The 22,048-nt window shown below is 42.9% G+C and overlaps 1 protein-coding gene across 3 annotated transcripts in view; it reads left to right on the forward strand.

The window, feature by feature from the left end:
- pde4a (phosphodiesterase 4A, cAMP-specific) overlaps positions 1-22,048 on the forward strand; it is a 69,198-nt gene that overhangs the window by 37,958 nt on the left and 9,192 nt on the right. The window contains exons 1-8 of one of the 3 annotated variants that reach the window (XM_033644399.2): positions 2,541-2,974; positions 8,073-8,258; positions 8,689-8,725; positions 8,886-8,956; positions 9,722-9,771; positions 11,823-11,935; positions 18,764-18,857; positions 18,951-19,114. In XM_033644399.2, the coding sequence (XP_033500290.1) occupies positions 2,781-2,974; positions 8,073-8,258; positions 8,689-8,725; positions 8,886-8,956; positions 9,722-9,771; positions 11,823-11,935; positions 18,764-18,857; positions 18,951-19,114 (909 nt within the window). In that variant the 5' untranslated portion in view covers positions 2,541-2,780. Of the gene's footprint in view, positions 1-2,540; positions 2,975-8,072; positions 8,259-8,688; positions 8,726-8,885; positions 8,957-9,721; positions 9,772-11,822; positions 11,936-14,210; positions 15,634-18,763; positions 18,858-18,950; positions 19,115-22,048 lie in introns of those variants that run through there. The other 2 variants (XM_033644398.2, XM_033644400.2) reach the window with 2 other exon arrangements.

Here is a 22,048-nt window from a genome sequence, read left to right on the forward strand (position 1 = left end):
GACTGACATGATTGACAGCTGTGTCACAGACTCCTCCGCTCTGATTGGTTGTTTTCCAACAGCTGCTGTAGACTCTAGCAAATGCCCTCAGAAGCACCACAAGAATGAGGAAGGACATGATTTTTTTTTTCACAGACCATCTGTCTCATATACTTTGTAGATGCAGTGATAATTTCAGCTAAAATGACAAAAGTAATTTTCATAAAACTTACCACCTGTAGATTTTCATGTACAGTGGTCACTACAGTGGGCAGATATTTGAAAGCCATTTTCTTGTACATACTTGTGTTTGATGCTACATTTGCATTTAAGTCACTACAGTTCGTCATGCAATACACTGCCACCCACTGGCCAGGTGTTGTCAGTGCAACACAAATCTCTCAAAACCAAGATGGCCGAAGGAATGCAAGACATGTGCAGCCCAAGAGTATCTTGCCAATCCTTTTATAACAGGAGACCCTGGCAGGTAAATAAACTATGGAAAAATCAAGTAACATCTAAGGAGTAATACAGTTGTTAAATGTTCCAATAATTGATTATATGTTGTGAGGAAATTGCATTTACTGGAAATCATGCATCACTGGCTATATTTCAACTACAGGTTTTTTTGTGTGGCTGTAAATCAATTGATTTATGTTATTAGAAGGTGATGTACAGTTTTTGAACTGGAAACAATATTTTGACAATATTTTTTTACAGAAAATGTTCATTGCAAAAATGATATAGTTCAACAGGAGGAGGTGGGTGGGGGCGAAGGAGTGAAGAGGAAGGAGTTGAATAAGGGGAGGTAGGTAGGCCTATGGAAGGAAGGAGTAGAAAGAGAGAGGAGAAGCTGAGGAGTTGGGAGCAGAGTGCTTACTTTTGCATGGCATTGAACAGGATTAGAATTTTTTTTTTTTAAATATGTGAACACAATAGTTTAACTGCATTAAAATATATTTTTATAGTTTCAGTTTTGTTTGGTTTAAATTTTTTTAGTTTAAAATTTAAATGCATGCCTTTAAAAAATGTATGTACATATATATTCATATTTGTTTCATGCCAAAAGAGGAATAAAAAACACCTAAGAAAGAAAATCTTGACTGAGGTCGTAATAATCCATGCATGAAAGGGTTAATTAATTACTTTTACCTAAAAATATGACACACTGGACTGCTATTGTTAACTGCCATTTAAAAAAAAACACACCAAAAAACATGAGGCAACAACTGTACGTCTGTATTACTCATATTTTCTGATGTTATTAAAGGTGTCCTTAGGTCCAAATGTGATCTATGACTACAGTCTTCAGTTATATGTGAGGAAAAAAACCTACCAGACAGCGCCACAGGAATGTAATGTGGTAAGTTGTGCAATCATTACTGAGAAATTCTCAGTTTTAACTTGCCCACCACTTCTTTAGTTCTCTCTTTGGCGGAAATTGCCACACTTGCAACAGCACTGTTTCCAAATGCCGTTTTGGTAATACAGCAGTTACAGTTACAAAGCTGCAGATACCTGCAGAGGTTCAATAGCACCAGCATATTTTTTCATTAACACTGCAGTCGAATATGACTGCAGATTGACTTGCAGTGTGTTGGGAAACCATGTAAGTGTACCAAAAGAAATCTGCTTGAGGCCTGTCTAACATCGCTATCTCCGATGTCATCACTGAATTAGTTGTGGTTGACCTAATGCACCTTGTTTGAAAGCTATTTCATGGTCTAATTGTCGCTCATGGAGAATATTAAGGTAGCACCGTGTCTGCTCACATCTGAAGGCCAAGGAAAGTGCTGTTGGTGAGCAAGGCTGTTGATGTCTAAATAAGAAATGTTTTGGGTGCAAACCTTGCACGCTCTTTAGTAGAACATGTAAACATTTACACAGGGGTATGAGTCAACCCAGCCCCCCCCTCACATAGTTTTTTCCCTCTTCTCTCCTCCTCTTTCTGGGTTGTTTTCTACCTTATTTTCAAAGGTCCTCATTACACAGGCTCCGTGTGTTGCTCTACTCTACAGTTTGTTGTCTGTAACTTACTGATCAGCCTTCCTGTTGCTGCAGAGGAACTGTGAGCAGTGAGATAAGGGCAGTGAGAGCACATGCTTGCGCTAGAAAGGCAGGGAGGAGGAGATAAAAAGTAACAGATACAACGTGAAGAGCAAAAGGCTGGCTAATTGGGATATTAACAGAGATCATCACAGTTGTTTTTTTGCAGCCCGGGTGTCTCAAGGGTTGTGAATGTGCGACGGGAGCCACAGAATCCTGGAGACCAGATGAGGACAGAGGTCTAGTTGGGGCCGGCAGGTGCAGCAAGCAGAGCTGAGGTGGTGAAATATCAGCGGAGCTCTCTTCTGGGAGGCCGAGGAACAAATAAACCTCACACAAACCTGCACAGGCGAGGATTAAGGAGACCTGCTTAAATCCAGGGAGCAAACTGAGGATGTGAAAGTGGGGGGGACTGGAGTTTAAGCATCCAGGGGCCCGAGGATCACAGCGCAGGATATGCATGTTGATGCACTTTGACTCCTCTGGCATGAGACACGCAGGAGAGCAGGACTAAAGGGAGGATCAGGCCTTGTTATTAGATCTCGCTCCGGATTGAGGACAGTTTGCACCACGTATACGGCAGGTGCTGCAGCTCTGTCTGGCTGTGACGTGAGTCGACGCACTAAAAAGTCGATGAGGGGGGACTGCGTGGGAGGGAGACAGCCAAACAGAGCGAGACAGCCAGTTTTAAGTGGAGGCAGGGGGGGACTTTTTGCTTTAACTGGTCGGGTCCACCAGGGCCAGAGCTTGCAGCGATGAGTCAGAGGAAGCTGACACGACAGCTGAGGTTGTGGGAGAGTCCTGAGGGTCCACCTCCTGTGCCTTCTCTCACCTCACCTGTGTCACCGGTGGATCAGACCCGAGGACACGGGGGCTCTGCTCTGTTCCAACGCATGAAACTGAACCGCAGTATTCAGAAGCGCAGACGCTCCTCTCACTGTCTGAGCAGGTACAAGCCACTGATCTCTAACTTGCCTCAGCCCTCTGTCACCTCACTAATGTCTCTGTTCTAATAAACAGAAGCTGTAGTGATTTGTGATTGCTGTGCATCACTCCAGATGAGGTGTGAGCGTTACAAACATCTGTGCAATGTACCTGTAATGCGACTCCCCAAAGACTTAAGAGCAAATTATTCCGTGCACACACTCTAAAAACCAGTCAGTCAGATGGATTAGATTTTAGGAAGTGTTGATTTCAGTCTTGTAATTACTCTCAAAGTTTGCAGGGGGAAAAAAAACACGGATTAGTGCGTGCAGCTTGCAGAGGGTCCCCCTGGCAGACATTTTTGATGTGTTTGTCATTACCAGGGAAACTTGTTTAATGATATTTTGATCTGTAGCCATATTCACAAAGCCTGCTGGGGGAGAGGAGTGGCTCCTAATTGGCCAATTTAGAAGTAAATTCTAAAAATATCACGCGTCACGCTTAATTTTAGGAGTCAAACTGAAAAGCTGTTGACAACAAAAGTTGGAGAAGTTTAGGAGACGAAGTGGGGAGGTGTTGCGGAGATAAAAGTTATCCTACATTAAAAATAGATGCTGTAGCTGCACTGCAACCTGATTCCCTATCTGTCCTTGTCATCCAAACATTAGACTGCAACCTGAAAGCAACAATCACAGATTCATATTGTTATATATGGGGGGCACTGGCTCTAGTTTTTCAGGTACCCCCACCTTAGGCAGAAGAAAACACAACTGTTGATTTATAATTGTGAGGTCTTCTTCATGAAATGGATGGTTATAATAAAAATATTTGATGCCACAGAATACAGCATAAAGTCATGAAAAGTGAAGTGAAATAGTGCCCTGTTATAAACTATTGTTACCTCTCTCTCAGTGAAAGCTCTGAACTGTAGTTGGACAATGCACGTAAGTGGCATAACTTGACACTGTCCCACAACAGTTCATGACCAAACATCGATATGTGACGAGGTCAGAGTGAGAATCTGTTGAGTTGGTAATACACTGGCTTATTAGCATTAATTTAGCTTGACTCATTATTAGCTGGTAACAAGCTTCTAGTGGTCCGAATTACTCTGCAGAAGGAAGTATAGCGAGGCGTTCAGGCGTCGTTCACCAACAATGGCTTCACCACAAAACAACAAACATGGCCTTCTCATGAGGTCGAACAGTAGCCCTGAGCTCATCTAGACACTTAATTCTGCTGACTGCTGTCTTCACCATGGCAGCCCGAGAGAGCTGCTGTCCTCCATACACTGACATACATGTCACACCCTCACAAGTTACCCACAAGGCAACCGTCCTTAAAGGGGAACTGGGTAAGCCACTAACACATAAATGCAAAGTTCTCATAGGCAGAAATGTCACACAATTTTCACAACTTCGACAAATTTATTAATGTCAGCAGGGGCAGTTTGTTTGAGCAGCTTGTCTTGCCCTCATACTGTAACGTACAGTAACATGTAGGCACATAAATAGATGAGTAATTAATAAAAATCAAAGATAAATAATATACCAAGGAGTTTAGGGGAATAAAAAGTTAATAGACTGATTATCAATAAAAAAAATCAATAAATACAATAAAAAATATTACAGACAAATAAAAAAAAAATATACAGACAAATAGCATAGAGACTAAAACATTTTGAATACCAGTTAGTTTTACAAGCATGTGAAACATAACGACTCCCTGATGGCAACAGAGAAAATTTGCCTGCAAGAACATGTCTAGAAGAAGCTACAATATGTGTGGCTTTGTGGAAGATTTGATGATTGCAAAAACCAGTCAAGTCCTGTTGTGTCACTCCTGTGGTCTGAGAGCAGATTTAACAATGATATTCAAACTGTTTCTGTCTTTCAGTGTGAGGCTGTGAAACCAGCAGATAGCTAATACATTTTAGCTAATATCATAGACTATATAATATAATGAGCTGAGCTGAGCATTTTAGCTTTCGCCATCTATAAGTGACCATATTTGGATGAAAGGATGGAGCTGTGGAGGAGTGGGGGGTGGATCTGTATCAGACTGTGGCGACACCTCGCAGACAGTCACTCAGGCTCCCCTGCCCTTAGATATGTGTAACTGTAAGCCTTAATAAAATATAAACTGGTGAGTTATATATGAATTCAAACCCCTGTACAGTCGTCAGGAATGTTAAGATTAACCATAGAGACAAAAAACATTTTTGTACCAGCCAGTAAACATGTTTATTTCTGCTGTAAAGTTTGGCATTTTAACATGGGGGTCTATGGGGACTGACCCTGTTGTGGAGCCAGTCTCAAGGGGCCAATTTGTTGAACTGCAGTTTTTGGCATTTCCACGTTGGCTTCATTTTTCAGCCTCAGAGTTTGCCACCTGGGTAATATAGGATGATACGTTGGCACAGGTCAAGCCATCACGTTAGTCAAGAAACTTTGCACACAAACAAAAAAGGCAGTGGCTCAGAAGTAGAGCGGGTCGTCCACTAATCGGAAAATCCGCGGTTCGATCCCTGGCTCCGCCAATCTGCATGTGAAAGTGTCCTTGAGCAAGATATTGAACCTCAAATTGCTCCTGATGGCTGTTACATCAGTGTGTGAGAGCTTGTGTATGGTTACTGAGTAGCAGGTGGCACCATGAATGTTAGCTTTGGCCACCAGTGTGTGACTGTGTGTGTGAATGGGTGAATGTGACAAAGTGTAAAAGCGCTTTGAGTGGTCAGGAGGCTAGACAGGCGCTATACAAGTGCAGTCCAGTTACTATTAACCAATAGAGCTTTTTTAAATGTTACAGTGTGACAAAGGAAGCAAAAATCAATTGTTTTATTTCTTTTATAACCTCGGACATAAATAAAAAATAAGATTTTACCTCTATTAAACCCTGTGGGGTTCACGATTTAAAAATATATCTTCTCTTACAATGTTTAAAGCAGTCACTTTAAGCTCCAATATCATGGATACTGTTAACACTTTGAAAGATTTTGCAGATTTTTGAAATTCTTTGTTTAGTTATTCTCATCTCCATGCTCTCCATTCATTCTCTATGTAATTTACCACAACTTCTAAGATACAAACACCACTCAAACTTCCATACCTTCAGATTTACACACAGATTCTCCTGTTTTTTCTTTTTGCCAGAAGTATCCGGACTGTAAAAGTGAAGGGTCCAATACTTCCTTCCAAAAAAGTGGAGTGGACATGTTCATCGTTCATTGCCGAAGTGTTGTAGCTGTTCTGGTGTTTAACAAAGCTGATGACAAATCAAGCAGCACACTTTCCCAGATTTTGTCAGAAAAGTTGCTATCCGTCTGTATTGTTGCTACAAAATTGCCCATCATTTTCTTGTTATTTGATGCCAAACTCTAAAACTCCAGTCAATCAATACTGACTTCATTTCTTAGCTGCAAGATCGAATCTTCTTTCATCTCAGAAAAAGTTGGGCTGAGGAGTTTTGTCGAGGGCTGCTAGAAGATAAAAGCGCCATGGCTGCAGGTGTTGGTGAAAAAAGAGGAGAGCGTAACCTGTGAAGCGTGTTGCCGTGTCCCCTTTGGCTAAACTTGTCTACAAATGCCAAAATAGTAAGCAGATAAGCAATCTGCTGGCTGAATCTCTTGGGTTGGATGAAGGTGTATCTAAGATCCACTTTGTCTCTTTTTCTTATTCCCTGGTCATCTTTCAGCTGTAATCCTCTGGAGGACTTGAGGATTCTCATTCAAAAGCACATGCCCCATGCACAGTGCCCTCAGTCCTTGGTGGAGATGATGGCAGGAAACATCAGATTCATAGCAAATAAGCAGATATACCGCACACAAGAGGGCTGAATTGCTTCTTATTTTAATTTAGTCGTACCTTTAAAATGCTACAAACAACACATTTCACCCAAACCCGATGAAGCCATAGGTTAAACGTGTTGTTTGTAGCATTTTTAAGTTAAGACTAAATAAAAAGAAGAAGCAGTTCAGCCCTCTTGTGTCTCGTTGTATCAGCATATTTGCTATTAAACCAGGATTCTGTTACTGTGTCAATATTTCTCACCTACAATGTTTTCAGAAACATTTTTTAGTGCACTGTTTAGCTGTAATAGGAAGTGGCTGTCATACAGTTTCCGGTATTGTGAAAACAGAGGCTTAAAAACCTCAAATCAACGGTGAAACTAGGCAGTGCTGAACCAAGATTCTGTTCCTGTGTTGCCTATTTCTCGCCTAAAATGTTATTAGAAACATATTTTAGTGCACTGTTTAGCTGTAATAGGAAGTGGCTGTTATACGGTTTCTGATATTGTGAAAACAGAGGCTTTAAAACCTCAGATCAAAGCTGAAACTAGGCAGTGCCGACCAAGATTCTATTACTGTGTTGCCTATTTCTTTTTCAGAAACATTTTAGCTCACTGTTTAACTGTTATTTGAGATTGTTTGCTACCTGGTCACCATATTGTTTCCTGTGTCAAATCAGACAAACTTGCATTACGCCACCCACCAGCGGGAGCATTTATTGGTCCGGTGCAGTGCAGTGCATTCTGGTAGTTGTAGGACAAAAGCAATTGTCGCCACCCTTTTCTTCTGTTTTCTCTGGTCATGTAGCACCCATTTTAAAAATATTTGTGTCTTTCTATCACATAGCCCAGTTTTATGAAAAGATCATATTCCTTTAATACATGTAAGAGGTCTTAATGTTGTTTGTATTTCATCCTAAAAGAGATCTGAATCCAAATCAAATATCTCAGTCACTCACGTCCTCTGACTGACAGCTTTGGCCCAGAGAGACACTATAGTTGATGTGGCTCATTTCGCCCTCTTAAACACGACTCGCTCTGAAATATAACTTGTCAGTAAAGGGTAATTTTCAGGGCAGCCCGATGGCAGTCTGCCAATCCAGCCTCACCTCGGAGTCAAAGCTGCATGGGTTTGTGCTGCAGCGTCTGTCAGGTCTCTCTTCCTTCAACTTCCCCCTCTAAGAACCTCAGAATGCTACAGGAGGATGGACTCCGCGGCTTGTGTTTGGGTGTTTAGCCTTATCTTGTTATCGCTGTGAGGCAAGCAAAACAAACACCAGAATTATACGTAACAGATGTTAAAACCACCTTCCTCCCTGTCCTCTCTAACCCCTCAGCTTCGATTCAGAGAATGGTCCCTCGCCAGGCCGCAGCCCCATGGATTCGCAGGCGAGTCCTGGGTTGGTGCTCCACCCTTCCTTCCCCCAGAGCCAGCGCAGGGAGTCCTTCCTGTACCGCTCAGACTCAGACTATGACACGTCCCCCAAAACCATGTCACGCAACTCCTCCATCAACAGTGAGGGGTAAGCATCCTCGATCCATCACTGAAGGAATTTGAACATGTTTGTTAACCTGCATTGTCCACTCACACACACACACACACACACACACACACACACACACATATACACACACACTAACTGCACATTATTCCAATCAACACAGCAATGATTATGATTCTAATTATGCAGTCATTATGCAAATGAAATCATGATGGATCCTCTTAACATTAACACTTGTGCTCTGTCTTCTGGCCTAAGTTTATACACCCAAACCCCCCCATCAGTGTATTTCAGGACTATTTCTGTGTTTAGATCCAAATAGGTCTTTGTAAACATCCAGCTCACAGATACAGCCTCTCATATAAACACTGATACTGAGTGCCTCAGCTGCCCAAACCGCTCACATTCATCTCACTCTGCACTTTTTTTTTTTTAATCTTTTGTCCTGCAGGCACGCCGAAGACATGATCGTCACCCCTTTCGCTCAGGTATGTTTTCCTCATGCACCGCGTCTGTTTAATTGCTGTAAATGACGTGAAAAGCTGGCTAATTAGTGCAGTGAACTTGTCCCCCCTCCCCCTCCCCCTCCTCCTGTTCCCTCCCTCCTTTCTCCTTCTTTCCCTCCTACGCTGTCCATCCATCCCCCAGGTGTTGGCCAGCCTACGAACTGTAAGAAGCAACTTCACCATCCTCGCCAATGTCACAACACCCACTAACAAGTCAGTATCATGCTGTCAAACACCCCTTCCCCCCCGCTTGCTCTCGTCACGACTGCCTGCTTAGTTTGCAGAGTGTGTGTTTGCTAATGTCTCCCTCTCCTTGCTCCCGTGGGGAAACACTTTTGCCATCATGATTAACCAGTTTATGATTATCAGGCTGTGCTCAAGGAAAATATGATCTGCATTATTTGGCATCTCTCCAGCTCGCTGGCTGAGGACTGAGTGCAGAGAACGTCATGCCTCAGATGTATGTCCCTGACTCTACCCAGACGATAGAGACGGTCAATAACACTAAAATTATTCTCCTTTGTAATGCAGCAGATAGAAGGAGCTGGAGTTGGCAGGCTTTTAGCTCCACGTCAATATGATATATAAAGCATTGCAGCACAGAATTATCAGCAGCTATAATTATTCAGCGTCTCTCTCACTACACATTTACAAAGACACGAAGGCTACTTAAAGGAGAGCAGAGCTTTGTCTTTGACTATTTTTGGATACTTGAATATTTGAAGCATTTTTATACACTTTAAAAACACGTTGCCCTTTTATTCCAAACTCAAAGGCATTTTAATCCAGACATGCGCTCCTCTGTTTCTCCCTTTTTGGAAGCATATAAATAAATAACATACATGAAAAATATTTATGCCCCCTGTGTGAGCCAAGCCTTTTGTTGCCTCATCTTGTAATGCTGAATGTGTGTTGAACCCCAGCAGGGGGCAGCAGCGTCTGGCTCTCCCTCTGATGTAATGATGTGTTTGTCCACAGGAGGTCACCAGTGACAAGCCAACCCACTGTTCCCCAAGCTACACTCTCTGGTATGTTGTCAGCTAATTAAAACTCTTAGTCCAAAGAGTCCCACAGTCCCCTCACAGGGCTGTAAGGACACACTAAGGCTCCCACACTCCCTGAATGCACCATCCGTAATGAAAATGACTGCAGAACATCATGTGGCTATTATTGAGGATTTTTTTAATTAACTGTACTTCATATATTTTATGAGACAGGATCTTATTATGCTAAAGCCACAAAAGATATGGGTGTTCTAGAGTGGATGCTGAGAGTCTTTTTTCATACATAGTTGTATAAAAGACATTTATGAAAAGCTTTCACTCTATGGAGCCTTTTATCTTTACTGAACCTGAGAGAAAAGCATCTCCAAAAGATGTGTCTAATAGTCTTAAAATGCTGTAACCTACTGTTTTTATTAGGAGGACAGAATGTAACCAGCTGTAAAAATGTTGGGCAAGCAGCAAGACCACACACTGTTTTGATTAACCCTGCAGAATCTGATGGCTCAACTGTAGCATGAACATTTTTATTTAGTTTTAACCAAACACTTATTATTAAAGGCACAATTTAAGCATGTGTCTGGCAGATATATTATTATACATTATGTATGTTTCTTTTACTCATATTTTACTGTTTTATACAATTGGTGTGCAGCTGTCTAGAGGCTAATTTCAAAATTGTTTGGTGATTTTTTTTTGTGTGTGTCTAAATCTCATAGTCAAAAACTTAAAGGAGGCATCATGCAGTTTTGCAAGTCTTTATAAAGCAGAAATTATTGTATTTATAAAGATTCATTAATAATTAAGTCATCTGTTCTTATGCATATTAAAAAGACCTGTCAGTCAGGTTTTAGAACTGATAGTTATCATACGTTTTGAATTTAAATAATAGTTTTTCAGATAAGTTATCCAACTAATCCTAATTACCCAATCCCAAAATTTCCTAACAGGCCTAATTTGCTGTGTTAATAATTATCACTGATGTGAAAATATCTAAACAGTGTCAGAAAACACAAACTTTTTTTAAAAACTGTAACTGTTGTCTAATGTGCATTGGTATATTTAGACTTGTCTTACTCTGCTTACAATCACTATACTGGTATAAATCAATGTGACCACATAGGATGACACAAACAACTTTGATTCAATTGGTTTATTGTAAAAGACTTGTCAATCAGTTTTAGAGTGGGAGCAAATCATGTTTTCAAATTTGTTGGTGGAACCTCCCTTTAATGCACATTTGGGTTACCAGTTGAAGCATATAAATACTTTCTATCACAGGTGGCCAACTCTTTCTGTCAACTAACCTACTGATTTACAGGAGCTAAAAGGGACAGATCAAAAATACCCCCATATCAAAAATACATATTTCCCCCTTTTACCTGTAGTGCTGTTTATCAGTCTAGATTGTTTTGGTGTGAGTTGCTCAGTGTTGGAGATATCAGCTCTAGAGATGTCTGCCTTCTCTCAGATATAATGGAACTAGATGACACTCAGCTTGTGGTGCTCAAAGCCCCTTAAAATGCATACAGTAATGTCCCTTTCCAGAAATCATGAACCACACCTGCTGACTTTATTACCACACAGACGGAAGCTAGCTCAACTAGCACCACTGAGCTAGCTAACATTACATCTCACGCATGAGCCTCTCGTCCATATATGCACATTTTCTTTTGCACGGTGATATGGTAGGCAGGTGTAGTTAGGTAAAAAGAAAATAGTTCCTATATGAAACTGCTCCCAACACTGTCTGTGGATTATCTTGTGTAACTGGATCATGATTTCTGGAAAGAGACATTGCTGTTGATTTTTACAAATGTATTTTTGGGTGCTTTGAGCACCACAAGTCGAGTGCTGTCTAGTTCCATTATAACCAAGAGAAGGCAGACATCTCAATGGCTCAGCATCTCACACCAAAACAATCTAGACTGATAAACAGCACTATATGTACTCATTTTGGAGTGAACTGTCCCTTTAAAAGCCACAGATCATTGGGAAGATGTTCTGTCATGCCACTGTCTGTGTTCTTCTTCTGCTGCTGGTTTTGCATATTGTCTCTGTGTGTCTGTCCTTCCTAGAGGAGACATACCAGCAGATGGCTCGGGAGACTCTGGAGGAACTGGACTGGTGTTTGGACCAGCTGGAGACCATTCAGACCCACCGCTCAGTCAGCGAGATGGCCTCCAACAAGGTGCACACCTGTCCGCACACACACATGCTCACAACAAGGACTTTCACTGTCCTTCTGCCTCAACTTTAACTCAGGGTGGTGCAAAGCTTGTCGATAAACAATGTATAAACAGCGCATTTCATGGTTCATGGCTGTATCACTCAGTGTACAAAATACAGTTTGGCTAACTACCTGTTTAAGCTCCCACTCTACAGATAAACACAAACAATGTAGCTCCACCAGTGGTGGAAAGTGAATTTATCAAGTCCTGTACTGACTACATTTTGAAGGCAAACATTGCACTTATAACTCCACCCCAGTTACTAGTTACTTTTCAGATTTACATTATGTATCAGAACATAAATCAGCTAAGAAATTATGACAGTCTATTATAGATAAAACAATAAAACTACTCAGCATTATAAAGAGTACTTGAAATTACCCTAACCAGCTTTACCAGCTGCAACATAACAGCGATATACACATTAATGCATCAATATTTTAAATCCAGTAATATAAATATGATTCTGATGGGATCATTCTGCATGTTGGTGCTTAAGTTTATTTTGATGTTAATACTTGTGTACTTTCACTTAAGTAAGTATGAGTTGACTGCAAAATGGTATTTCTACACTGTGGTGTTGCTACTTTTACTTATGTAAAAAGATCAGAATACTTCCTTCAGCACTGAGCTTCACCAAGGTACAAGTATTTATAACAGTAAAGTGAAAACAAACCCTGCAGGAGTGGTATGTAACAAATAATAACGATCTGCAGCAATAATTTAGAAACAAAAAGTCATAAATTAACCAATTTAACACGTACCGTAAGTTTATCAGTAATAAAGAGCATGTAGGTGTGTGTTGCAGTATATAATCGAAGCAGTCAAAAGAAACCAAAAGTTGTTATTCCCCCAAAAAGAGCGGGACTGTCAAAGGAGGGAGCTTTTTATTGATGGGGCACACACCGGGCCCAGGTGTGACTTGTACGGCTACAGCTACATCCTCCATTCAGCACCTGCACCAACAACCAGACACAGCAACACAGCAACAGGGACACCTAGTGTGTGGGAGGAGGGTCGTCTTAGTTTACTTACTTTTAAGGACACTTCATTTGGTTGTGAAACCTTAAATTGGCTTGTCCAGTGTCCTCTAACACCTGACACATTTTGCATTTACATATTTCGCCCTAATATTGGTAAGAAAATGAGCTGTTGAAGTAATTGTGCTGTTTTTTGTTTGTTTTTTACTGTAGATTGTTTGTTAATTAGAGTTGTTAAATAGAAATAGTAATTCTTTTAAATGTTTTTTTGCAGCCCTGTGGTTGTAATCGCACTGATGAATAATTAATACTACATTATGTGGTCACCTGTCTCCTGGCTTTTATGCCATTTGTTGGACTTTACTGACACACACTATTATGTCTAGTTAAGCGTTCACAGCTGGAACAAATGCAGCCAGGTTGTGCTGAATTTTGAGGTGCAATTTATTATATCTAGACGCCTGTATGTGTGCACATGGACAGGCTTCTTAAGTATGCACGCATTTGTATTTGTGGGGGCACAGGGACAGAGAAGAGAGGGAGTTTGACGGTCTGTGGGTATGGAGGACACTAGAGGGAGGGGGGAACGGGCCCTGATGCTGATGTCTCTGCTGTAACCTTGGTTGCTATCGAACAGCAGCAGGGTCTGCCCTTCCCTTTTAGTCATTGGCTTGCCACTCTGACCACAAGCCATGTGGTTTGGGCAGTAACCAATGAAAGAGAGGTGATGCTCCTTTAATAGTGCTCTGTCTTAAAGAGACAGCATCGTGCACCTTGTTTGTTTTATTCTAGAAATGCTCCCCATGTTGCACATCACTATTGATGAATGGCAGTGTTCTTCGTGTTTGTAATCAGTCAGGCTTATGATGAAAAGACTGAGGGAGAGAAAACAGCAGAATGCTTAGAGGACATCATTTATGTGTGTGTGTGTGTGTGTGTGTGTGAGTGTGTGTGTATACATCGATGCGCATGCACGTCCAACGTGCAGAGTCTCCTGGGGTAAACAGAGTCTCTGTGAATATGTTGCTGCCTTTTCGCAGCCGCAACTAAGCTACAGAAATCCTCCGCACTGTGCCAACATGGAGGTACACATGAATATTCCCACTCAGTCTCTCACTCTCACTCACACCCTTGCACACACACATATTTTCGACAGACGTACATGCTGTCTTGTCGCGCAGGCGCACTCAGGCTGAGAGCAGGAGCAGGCACAGACGCACACACACACATGCATGCGCCTGCAGCCACACTGCCTGATTAGCTTGCGAGAGCTGTCTACAGCATCCAGGGAAATGGCGCAAGAGGCAGAGCATTGGAGGAGGAACGGCAGCCTGAAGCGGCAGGATTAGACCTCTGGCATTCTGGCCAGCTGAGGCATGGATTGACTTGGAGCAGGGGACTGGGCTACGGAGCTATCAGGAGGCAGCCTGACTGACTGTGGACTGACTGTGTGTTGCTGGGATCAGTGTGAGACGGCACAGGCGGGCTGATGCACTGGTAGGACTGGGCCGGGCCTCTGGATCCGTACCGTGGGGGAGGGGCAGTCGACGCAGGGAGAGGGAGCCTGTTTTTCCAGACCACGGCTCTGGTGTGATTCTTCAGCCTGACCGTCTGCTACAGGCCTGCTTGCATCCTTCTCTGTCTCTTTCTCTCTGTCCCTCTCTCATCCTCTCCATCCTTGTTTTTCTCTTGCTATTGTCATCTGCTTCTCCCTCCCTCCTTCCCCGATGTTCCTGCTGTCATCCAAGCTCCCTTTACCACCATCATTCGATACCATGGTCATCTCTCCATCCTGCCGTCACCATCACTCTGTCCCTCTCACCTCCATCATCTAAATTTTTTATTACTGTTTGTCAAGCAGCTCTCGCAACATCATTTTGTCGTTCACATTTCTCTCACATTCCCACTCATCTCCTCCATCTGCTCCTCTCTGTGCCCTTCAGACAGTCCCTCGCTCCCTCTCCTTTTCTGTTTCCCTCCATCTTCCCTCTTTCGGGTTCCCATCCACCTCTACCCTGCAGTGACGGAAGATTTGGGTCAGTCTGCTCAGCAAATGGGATGAGATGTAGTCTCCACAGCAGCCGGATCCAGGGGGCTCCTGGTCTGCCCGTCAGGGGGACCCTCATCTTCGGACCACACTGAGGCTGGAGCCTGACTCTGGACTGACTGGGTGGCCTGCTCTGGGGTGCTGCATGTAGGCAAGGACAGTCTGCACCAGCAGCCCCTGCCCTCACCCCCTTCCCCCCATTCCTTCGCCCCCTCTTGGGGCAGCCGTCACTCTGGAGTTTTCCGGCTTGACTGGCTGTGGCCTCTCCTCACACACCCTGACGACGCCCTCATGCCACTGGGGCACCCGCAGTGCCCCCTCTCCACTACACTACCGCACCTCCTGCCTGTGCCATCGGCCCAAACCCCCCGTCACCCTCAACATGGGTGTGGTGGAAGCCATTGACCCGGCGCCATCCCCCTGCCCCTCGCCTGTACCAGGGGGCTACAGGCTGCCCCGCTCCTCCAGCTACAGCCCCCTGCAGGGGAGGGCAGGGGCAGAGCTGGACCTCGGTGCGGCCGCTGGAGGGGTTCTGGACGGGGGTGGGACGGCAGCGGAGCGCAGGACGCCCTTAGTGGACCTGTTCTGTGAGACCTGCTCCAGGCCCTGGCTCATTGGATGGTGGGACCAGGTAGGGCTCGGAGAGCTTGCAGAGGGCAAACAAGGCCTGGCAGTGGCCATCTTGGATAGATGTTCTGGACTCTTCAAGTGTTACTGCTACATCTAAGCATGCATTAACAACTCATTTACTTACTCCATGTTCTTGTATGTTGTCTGTATTTTAATCCGTGATGGTGTCTGTTTGTCAATTATATGTTTCTATGTGTTTACATGGGAACTTGTTCATTATATACTGAATTTATGTGTTGGAGGAAGGTTTTCTGGGTCTGACAGTGGCTTTGTGAGACAATATAAGGCAGAATATCTATGAGTGTGTTCCCTTACATAATATATACATGAATCCACTAAAGGGGAACAGGGATAAAGGCACAGACTTTATTAACTTTGCTCAGTGTCCCCACATCGCAGCAGCACTGTAAACAAAAAGACAATATCACTCTCATTCCTCATCCTTCTATATCTGGTCTACATTTCTGTCCTTTGAGAACACACCAGGCTGCTCAAAATCTAAGACAATAGCTTTGGGACTTTGTGACGATAAGTAGTCTAGCCATCTCTTCTGCACGTATGTTGCAGTGTCACATAATGTCCATTTCCATCCTCCACACCTGCGTCCCACATCCCTCTGTGTCTCTCTCCTGCTACCCTGAGGCTGGCCTCAATACAGACTCAAGGAAGCCAAGCGTATTGTCAGTGAAGGACAATGCTTATTGTCTCAGGACTGAGTAGATGTGTCTTTTTCTTTTGTCCTCATGTTGCCAACATGTTACGTTCACAGACATTGTGTGAGTTGTCTTTTATGTGTCAGGTTTGCATTAGATCGTGGCACTGTGTTGCCAAAACAAATTCTGGCTTTTGTCTTTGCTGTTTTCCCGAATGAAATAGGGCACATAAGGTTATATGAGTTTGCTCTGATACGTATGCAGTCTGAATCAATCAGTTGTGCAGGTTGTGGTTCAGAGGAGGGTCACATTTAGCACGTGTGTTATTCGGTTATTGTTATTTATGATCACAGGCAAATATAAAGCCCTCCTGGGTCCCTCATGTATGCAGGTGTTTCTCTGTGTGTGTGTGTTCGTGGTCATGTCTGTGCAGCGTTCACATGTTTGCTTCATTAGTCAGTGTCAGAGGAAGAGTGTTGTTTGTCCTGGCACTCGGACTGGCACTGTGGAAGTGTTGGTTGGCAGCTATGACTCAGCGTTACAGCATTAGGGAAGGAAAGAGAGAGAGAGGGAGAGAGGGAGAGAGATAGAGAGGAGGTTTGGGCTCAGCCTGCCGCCTAAGTGTGCCACAGGGCTTGACTTGCTTTCCTGGCTCCTGGTGACTGATTCTGCCTGACTGCTTTTACGATTTGCTGTCAGAGCACCTATTTGCTCGGCCTATCATGTAGCGAGCGCCAGGCTGGATGGGAATGGGTGGAAAAGGAGAGAGACAACTGAGAGGAAAAGAGTGGAAAGATGGAGGGAATGCACCGAGTGTGTGAAATGGCAGGGAAGGCAAAGTGGAGCGTGTGACAGAGGAGGATTTCGGGGCTCGAGGGCAGTAGTGGAGGGTGTTGTTTACCTTGAGAGGAGAGGAGGGAGCAGATATAAGTAAGAGAGAGACGTAGAGAGGAAGACAGCAGAGGAGGGGAGGGTTGACCTTGGTAAAGGTCAGAGACACCTGCCTACTCCCTCAGATTGTCACCCAAGCAGCCACCGCTCTCACATCAAGCTGAAGGACTGACTGTGAGGAGGCAGTTGCCACGGCAACCGCTCTGGTTGCCATGGAGATTGTTATGTGTGAAAGATCAGTCAGTAGGACACAGACTGAAGGGGTCTTGTCCGAATCGTATTGTGCCTTCACATGACTCTGTGCGACAGGTGAAGTATCGATCCTCCATCGGCCGCCTTTATCTATAGAAATAAAAGAATGACAGAGAACATTCAGGAACAGTGTTCTTCTGTCTGCGGGGATAATGTATTCACTTAATCACATTTGTGCCTGTACTGCAAGGACCTGCAGACTGGTTGCTCATGATTACAGCTGTAGATGTATGGAAAAATGTATATCACATTATTGCAGCATATAAAAACATGCTTAACAAAATGCGAGCACACAGAAATGGGGTATTGAACAGTATGTTCTCAAAAAGACGAGGCATGATGCATCACTGATTTTCTCACCCTTTAGTGAATGGAGCCAGAATGAGGGTGATAATTTATTTTCTCATATTTGACTCACAGGAAGGTTTTGTTTTTTTATCTGTCAGTGCAAAGGGGCTCTAAAGAACAATGTTAAAGGAATACTTCAACCACAGATGATCATTTGTATATCAAATGCACACCTGTTTTACAGTGAACTTGTAAAGAAATTGTTGTTTTTCTTGCATGCCTCCGCTGCATGAGGAGTCCAAAAACAGAACATTTGCGTTTAACAACAGCAAAATTTTATCAAAACATCTGTTTACAAACTCTAAAACAGCACACACAGTATAATCCAAGTGTCATTTATTCAGTCGTATTCTCAGTACTTCCGAAACACATGCATTTTCTTTAAAACCTTACTATTTAAAACACTAAGAGTAGAGCGCCTGGGCAAGCATGTGCATTTGTGCATTTTCCCAGTCATGCTACTCAGCCAAGCCTAAGTTTTACCTGGTAAGTTCTGGTGAAAATACATGTGTTTAGGAAGTACTGAGAAGGTAAGATAAGGTAAGGTAAGGTAAGGTAAGGTAAAACTGTCCCCAGGGGGCAATTTGGGATACAGACCAGATAACACGCAGAATGCAGAATCACACACTGTCATGGACAATTAGTGGTCACCGCTGGTTAAGATAAGCGATAGCAGACAGAACAAAGGATGACCTGTAACGCTTAGTGCTACATTTAGGGAGGCAAACCCCTTGGATATGGACAATATATCTGACCAAATGAGACTTGTATTATACTGCACGAGTTGTGTGAACATTTGTAAATGGATGTTGTGATACAGTTTTGCTGTTGTTAAACGTGGTCCCCATTTATTCCAAATGGTACAAGAATTTGATGTACAAGTGACTATTACATGTTGGATATGCCAGTAACCCTTTATGTTACATGTACTCTGTAAGTGCCATTCAAGTCATTAACTTTCTGTTTTTCTGTCTGTCCTTCCTACAGTTCAAGAGGATGTTGAACAGGGAGCTGTCCCATTTGTCAGAGATGAGTCGCTCAGGGAACCAGGTGTCAGAATACATCTCCACTACCTTTCTAGGTAAAGCAAACCTGCCATCCATTCGACCTCAGGTCAAGCACAACCCATTAAGTCTCCATCTTGTCTGACCTCTGACTCTTGCCCCTCACCCAGATAAGCAGAACGAGGTGGAGATCCCATCCCCGACTTTGAGGGAGAGGGAGAAGCCAATGTGTCACATCAGCGGTGTGAAGAAGCTCACACACAGCTCCAGCCTTTCAAACTCCATCACGCCTCGATTTGGCGTCAAGACTGAACACGAGGACGCGTTAGCCAGGGTAAATACATCATTATCTTTCTATTTTTATTGTGTTCGTGATTAATGTTTCCACGCTGCCTTGTTGCAACAAAAAATCCTCTTGTGAGACAATAAAGACCTGAACTGAGCTGAACTAGATGGAAAAGCAGCTCAAGCAGTAAGTTATTGCATAGAACAACAAGAAACAAATAAGTATCTCCTGTCACTCTTCTCTACATACTCTACCTCTCTATGTGAATATGATTTTGTTATGTACACATGCATTTCAGTACACATTTCTTCAACAGTTGAAGGTAAAATGCCCCCCAAGAAGCTGTTGTCATACAGTACACAATTCCACACCTGCTAAGGAGTTTACAATCGGAAAACATTTCCACAACTTTATAGATCACCTGTAACTAAGAATTTTCTTAGGTCAATCAGTCATTAAATGTTCTCTTGTTACTTCAGAGCAAAAGAAGATCAAAACTTTTACCTAATGTTAGAAACACAACTGTTAAAGCCTGGTGGAAAAAAGGAAGGTTGGAAGTACTTGAGGGATAGCTGTCCTCCCTCTTGCCAGTATGGGGATCACGCAATTGGTCTGCAACGAAGACCCTTCATCCTGCCTGCTTTCCTTTTTTAATACAGAATCAAACAATGCAAGCATAATGCTGCTCCAGTCTGTGATTTCAGACCGCATGCCAGTGTTCTGGAAGCAAAAGAGGCATGATGGAAGTGATGCATCACACAACAGCGTTGGCCGCCAGTGTGACATATAACATATGCGTTGGCAGTGCTTTCTAGACGACAACAATGGCACAACATGGCAACAACAATCATTTACCATCTCTGTTATGTGGCAGCTGATTGTATCCTCTGCTTGGAGGGTAATGAGCTCTTGGGCCTCATTGTCTCCCTAGCTTGTGCACATTTTGGCTGCTGTTCTTCCTTGAGTTAGCTGCTAACTGCTATTAGCTGCTTTTAAAATCTCCTGGCAGTGGGTCGCACACATAAGACAATGTCAAAATGTTCCATCCTACCTAGGGAGTATCACTATTGGGTATTTATATGAAGCAAAAATACTTCTTTCGATTGATTGATTATATGAGAAATATAACATACCACAGAAGCAGTTTTTAGATACCTTCAGATACATAAGGCCACTTTGTTCTTCACCAAAAACACACTGACCTTTGTCATCAGTCTTCTCTGCTGGAGGACATAGTTCTGTTAGATGGAAGAAATGCATCTTGTTGTTTGGGTATAGAACACTTTCTAAATCTGATAAAGGCAAACCTGCATTCACGCACCAAGATTGGAATAAAGAGCTAAATATAGACTCTGATGAAGCAACTAGGTTACCGATATGGAAATCGGCAAATAACATTTCAGTTTTTAATAGGACGAAGGAAACTCAATTTAGACCACTACACCGGCTGCAGATTACTCCCATCTCAGACATAAAATGGATCACAATAAATCTGAGCAGTGCAGGAAGTGCAATGCTGTGGCTGGGAGTTTTGTTTGTTGTGTTTGGATTTGTAAATACTTCAATATTGGAAGAACATAGTGGATAGATAGACCATGCCTAATTCTAGACATTAAAAGGACCTTATATGTCTATTTGGGCTGCCAGGCACACAACTTTAAAGTGTACATTCCAAAAGACTTAAATGTGTCCTTACTGTCTGTGAAAGAAAAATATATTGCTGCAATAGATAGACTGAAAATCTCCAACAATAGCTGGGTGGCACAAGGTTATTTCTGACACAATATCTGTGGAATATTTGACAGACGGGTTTAAATGTATGGTTAAGGTATTCCATAAGAGGTGGTCCCTGAGCAGCGTTTGTGTTAAAGGGTCTGATGGATCAGTTAGGAAACCACATGATGTACTAATGCATAACTGATTTGCTATGGGGTTGCATGGATTGCACTATATACTGTAGGTGCTTAAGTGTTAAGTGCTTTACTTAACGGGAGTGCAAGACTTGGATGTAATGCTGTATCTAATGGGGGGTGATCCCTCCTTAATTATTTATATTATTTTGTAATTGTTTTGTTTTTGATTTGTGATATGGCCTCTCCCTTTTTGGTACTGTTCTCTTTGTTGGCTTGACTTTGCTTTTGTCTGTACTGCTCTGTGTATTTAGTTTTTTGTTAGTGTTTTTGATGCTGTACAGCAGTGATAACCAACTTACAACCCATGGGCCAAATCTGGCCCTGGATAGGGTGCCGCGCGGCCTACCAACCATTTTCTAATTCACAATGAAAATAAATTCATTCACACTGGAAATTTGTCTTTTTACTTTAAATGTAATTAAGGTGCAAGAGTGCATATGCAACAAAACAAGACTGTAAAAAATATCTGGGCTTAGCCCTGAATGTCATAAACACCTAAAAACACTCCTGCATACACCTAGCCTGTGTGGGGCTGCTGCAAATGGATTTGCCTTGTTTATTAATTTTATCAAATAAATATTATTATTTTTTGTTTATCAACTGACCCCTGGATGTTGCGTATCCCTGCTGTACTGCATATAGGGAAGTACAAAACTATGACGCTGTCTTTGACAGGAATGCAATCCCCCCTATGTTTCTTTAGTGTGTGACATTGGGTGTTTTCACACCTGGTCCTTTTCAGCCCTCTAAACGGACTCAAAGCGGTGACACGGCATTTTTTGTGCATGTGTGAACAAACTGAACTCGTACCACCTTGCGAGTCTGAGTTCGGATTGCTTCAAGTCTGCAGTGCGGTTCACTTAACCTGTGCCTTGTGAACGCAAAGCACTCCAGGTTCGCTTTGCTCTTTGCCGTTCTACTTAGCCCTCTATATCACATGCTGTTGCACTGGGACGCTTGAAAAAACGACAAAACCATGTCTGCCTGTAACGCTTGCAAGGACACAGGACGAGGAGTAGTTTGGTCCACGGAAGATACTGCACGTCTCCAGATGTGGAATGTAGAATAC

Source organism: Epinephelus lanceolatus, chromosome 18 (genome assembly GCF_041903045.1).
Source record: "Epinephelus lanceolatus isolate andai-2023 chromosome 18, ASM4190304v1, whole genome shotgun sequence".
In the NCBI taxonomy this organism is placed as follows: Eukaryota; Metazoa; Chordata; class Actinopteri; order Perciformes; family Serranidae; genus Epinephelus; species Epinephelus lanceolatus.